The 4,814-nt window shown below is 49.5% G+C and overlaps 1 protein-coding gene across 1 annotated transcript; it reads right to left on the reverse strand.

Annotated features, from left to right (window-relative positions):
* Positions 1–1,121: 1,121 nt before the first annotated feature.
* Positions 1,122–4,608, reverse strand: ADRA2A (adrenoceptor alpha 2A). The gene has a single exon (XM_053389218.1). It carries the CDS (start codon positions 3,884–3,886, stop codon positions 2,525–2,527), a length of 1,362 nt encoding a protein of 453 aa, XP_053245193.1. The 5' UTR covers positions 3,887–4,608; the 3' UTR covers positions 1,122–2,524.
* Positions 4,609–4,814: the final 206 nt, after the last annotated feature.

The following is a 4,814-nucleotide window of genomic DNA, read 5'->3' on the forward strand; positions in this document are numbered from 1 at the left end:
CAAGAATCCCTGACGCCATCCAAACTCTGTTTTAAAACTTTCAATGAAGGAGAGTCCACCACCTTCCGAGTGATGGACACCAGACACCAGACTGTGCTTTCCATTCGAAGGACCATTGAACTCCTTGCCAGCCAGAATCTGCCAGAGACTAATACCCCAGCTCAGAAGTGGCCAGTCTGCCCTGAGCACTCCTATGAAACCTTGAGAGAAGAGGCCCCATAATGTGTCCCAAATGAGGTACCTTATTCAACTAGCACAGGACATCATTGGACAGAGCCACGATGCAGGCAGTTTGCCTAAAACGGAAATAAAACTCCTCCGTATCTAATCCTCTTCTTTCTCTAGCAAATAGGGAATAATTAAGATTCAGGCATTTCATATTTTAGTAGCTGCAATGAGCGGGGGAAATCACAAAGGTTATAATGGTGGGGCCTTTCTAATTGCATCTTTCTGCAAGGAGTATTATCACACCGTTAAAAGAGAAAAAGGAAGGGAAATACATATACCAGTCCAGAACCCCTGGTTCATTTCTAAGCGTTTTCTCCCTGCGTTGCTAAAATGAGTCATCTTTGCAACAGGTTTGCAACGCCATTGTTAAGACTGCCGTTTTGTGGCACTGTGCTGGCATAGCCAATGGCATGTCCCGCTGTGTAAACACATGTGTGCACCTGCGCACTTTGGAAATACACCACAACTTTGTATATACCAGTATGCAGTTCTACAGAAGGGTCATCATCTCCTCTCCCTAGAAAATTGCTTTGTTTTAAAAGGAAGTTCTTTGAAAACCATTTCAAAGCTGGGCACAAGTAACACTTTCAGTGTTCAGTGGCTACCTCTGCTTCCCTTCCTCTGGTTGTAGCATCCCATCTGACAGCTGTTTTGTTTCACTGAATAGAGCTGTCACATTCAAAGCTAAGAGGCAGCGCTGAGACTTGCTGCCTGTTTCTACAGTCAGAAGAGGACTGGTCTGAAAGGAGGGGCATCAGTTGTGTTCTGTAGAATGAAGACATTTTTTAATTAAAAAGGGCCAATTCAACTAAGAAATTTGCCTTCAAGGAAGAACTCGGGTAACCTTAGCATTGTGAATATATGTCTGTTTTTAACCACCATCACCAGCCAGAAACTATCATGATCAGTTTTTATTTAAATGAATACTCTTTATATAATGTTTAAATGATGTCCCCAATTGCTTTCCCATCCTACACCCTTTTAATCATATTCAGGATGTTTGTCTTATTGGACAAGGAATTTATTTGCCATCAGCTGGGACAGTGGGGGGTGTGGAATCAGGAAGATATTTAACACAATTATTGACTCCTTTCCCCCCCTGTGCTGCTATGAATGTTTTTTTACATATGGTGTAGAATAACACCAATAATTTGCTTTTTCTCTAGGACAAATCAAAGAAAATGTTTATAAACCAAACCTGAAATTAGAAAAAAAAATGAAAGCTGACATGCTTACGGTTACTCCAAAATAATAATAATTTAAAAATTCCATACCCACACTGAAGTGTCCTTGTGAAAGAAGGTTTTCTTGTGCAGACACCTTGCACAAATGAAAATGTAATCAATGCAAATCAGGTTACACTGTAAAGTAAAACAAAAAGGCTGCATCTATCATTTTATCTATTTACAGTCACAGGTAGGGGAAATAAGTTAGCATTGAACACAGTGGAGTAACTTCAAGGGAAGAGCACCTTATCTTAACCCTTTAAGAACCCAGTTGCTCTTCAGCATCACAAATCTAAAAGGAGCTCATCCTTTTGAGAGGCACTATGCTTCTCAGTTGTGAAACTTTTAATGCTTGTTTCTTTCAGCTGATGGGAAAAGAGGAAATAAAGCTTTTTAACAATACTGCATAAACAAAAAACATAAACATTGTTTTTTTAAAAAAATACATATAGGGTGTATAATAAAACACTGGCCATGGTCAAGCTTATGCTATCAGTTTACAAAGCCAAAACCACATTGGAAATCTTAGCATTTAATACTGTCATTTTTAAGATGGATGAGATGGCTCTGAAGGTTCATTCTGATGTGTCTTTGTTTATTTTTCCCCACCCCAAATATATTTCAAGTTCTCAAGAAATATTTAAAGTGGTTTCAAAGCTGCTTTCTCCTACAAAAGTTAAAGATGTACAGATCTCAAAGATGCAATACTGTAGTTTTGCAAGGATGTCAGGGACATATCGTCCAAAGGGCAAAAATAGAAAGAAAGTGCTTCTGAAATATATGACTTATATTTTCATCTTTGTTGCTTCCCTGGCTTACACACTCCAAACAGTTAATTTCAGTTTGCCATAAACTCAGCTTGTAAGTGTATAGAAACAATACCTACAAACAGGTCTCTAGAGCCATCACTGGGCAGAAACATCTCCACCTGGGGCAAGGCCAAAGTCACCTGAAGTCTTTGAGAAGTCAAAGGCCAGTCACTGGATAAGACACCACCCACTTCCAAAGCCCAGCCAGAGCTGAGCCTCTCTTCCGTAAACAAGTCTTGTAAACAAACTTGAGTCCATCCCTCACACAATCCTTTTCCGGTCTATCCTGCAGAGAATCTTTTTAAAGGATCTCCTGAAGTCATGGTTGAAGATGGTGTAGATGACAGGGTTGAGGGAACTGTTACAATAACCAAACCAGAAGAAGAACTTGAAGAGTGTATCGGGCACGGGGCAGCTCTTACAAACGGCAGTCAATGTGTAGGTGAAGAAGAAAGGGAACCAGCAGACCACAAAAACCCCAATCACAACCGCCAGCACAAAAGTGAAGCGTTTCTCTCGGTTCTGCCTGCCTCTCCACCGGGAAGCTTTCGCATCTCTTTCCTCATCAACTCTGTTTGGCAAAGTGTCCCCAGGCTTAATCTGGCTTAGCTTGGTCTTCCCCTTGCCCCTTTGTGGCCTCTCCTGCTTCCTGGTCTGATGGCTCTCATTGTGTTCCGATGAAGAGGTGTCCTCCAGGTCTATACCATTGACTTCTTCCCTCTCCTGGCTTCCTCCTGCCACGGCTGCCTTCTCCCCATTGAGCTTGGTCATTGCGGGCATGTCATCCTTATCTGCCAGACCATTCTGCCTCCTCTCTGCGGCCTCCGCTCTCTTGCCAGGAGGCACCCGAGTCCTCCTCTTGGCAATCTGGTAGATGCGCATGTAGACCAGGATCATGATAAGGCAGGGAGCAAAGAAGGAGCCGGTGCAGGAAGAGATGATGTACCACGTCTCTTTGTTGATGCTGCAACTGGGTTCCTTGCTCTCCGAATTCAGCTTCGCTTGCTGACTGTCAGGGTCGCCCTGTTTCATGATGGAGATGAGGGGTGGGAAGGAGATGACCGCAGAGATGATCCAGACAAGGAAAATGATGCTCTTGATGCGGCGCGGCGTGCGCTTGAGGTTGTACTCAATGGCTTGGGTGATGGACCAGTAGCGGTCGAGGCTGATGGCACAGAGATGCACGATGGAAGAGGTGCAGAAGAGCACGTCCAAGGCCAGGTAGATCTCGCACCACACTTTGCCAAAATACCAGTGGCCCATCACCTCGTTGGCCAGAGAGAAGGGGATGACCAGGGTGGCCACCAGGATATCGGCCGAGGCTAAGGAGACCAGGAAGAGGTTCTGAGGGGCCTTGAGCGCTCTGCTGGTGAAGATGGCAATGATGACCAAGACATTGCCAAAGATGGTGACGAGCATGAGCAGCGTGGCGAGGGTGATGAGGGCCAAGGTGGTGTACATGGGGTAAGGGAGGCCCCCTTTCTGCCCACCGTCGCTCCCATTCAGGCTCCCGTTGCCATCCATGTGCTGGGAGTAGCTGCTTTCCTCCAGCAGCGGGTGGTGCAGGTGTGCCAGGGAAGAGATTCCCCCCCTCTCGGTGAACGGGCTCCCCAGGTTAAACATCAACCCGAGCTCGGTAGGCTGTTGGAGGATGTGACCCTAACACACACCCTGCGAGGAAGGGGAGCTCTGGGTGCCCGGCGGATCAAGCAAGTCCGGTCTGGGGAAGTCAGAAAGAGCAGCCTTAATCCAGTCAGCAGGAACAACCGCTGCCTTCAGCTTTCCCAGTCCCCGCTGACGATAACCGACGAGAGGAGCAGCAGCAGCAGCAGCGATCTCCACTGGGGAGGGAACCGGCTCCGATTCTGCCGTCTCCAGGTCTCCCTTCGGCCAGGGAAGCGCGCGGCTCGCCTCTTCCCTCCCAGCCCTCGCTAGCTCATCTCCGGGCGGATCGACGGGACGAAGTCGATCCCGTCTTCCGCCTCTCCCGCAAAGTCGCCAATAAGTCCAGCCTGGAAGGGAGGGGCTCCTCAGGAAGCCATTCAGAAGCCGCCGGGGCTGGGAGACGACGAAAGTCCCGCTTACCTTCGCCGGGAGGGTTCCGGAGAGTTGAAAGGGCGGCGAGGCAGGTAGGACCTCCCCACCCGCGAGGGGCGGCTTCTGCTCCCAGTCGCCGGCGGAGCAGATCCCAGACGGCAGCGAGAAACGCCGCGCGGTTCGCTGAAGCCAGTCGCGGGGCGCGAGGGAAGAGGACTCTCGGCGGGCTTTGCTGCGGGGCGGAGGCGGCGGCGCAGGGGGCGCGCCCGGCAGACTCTCGTCGGTGGCGGAGCCAGCGCCGTCCGCAGCCAGTGGCGCCCGCTCGAGCACTGCCTTCCCCGCTCCCGGCTCGCTTTATAGCCCGGGCTCGGTCCGGTGGTACCGAGCAGCAGCGTCAGCGCCACGTGGGGACGGCCCCCTGCGCGCTTCTCCGCCTCTGCCTCGCAAGAGCGCCGCGCTCCTCGCTCGCTCCCCCGGCGGAGAAGGGAGAGCAGGAAACTCCGACGGGCCACTG

Source organism: Podarcis raffonei, chromosome 5 (assembly GCF_027172205.1).
Source record: "Podarcis raffonei isolate rPodRaf1 chromosome 5, rPodRaf1.pri, whole genome shotgun sequence".
Classification (NCBI taxonomy): domain Eukaryota; kingdom Metazoa; phylum Chordata; class Lepidosauria; order Squamata; family Lacertidae; genus Podarcis; species Podarcis raffonei.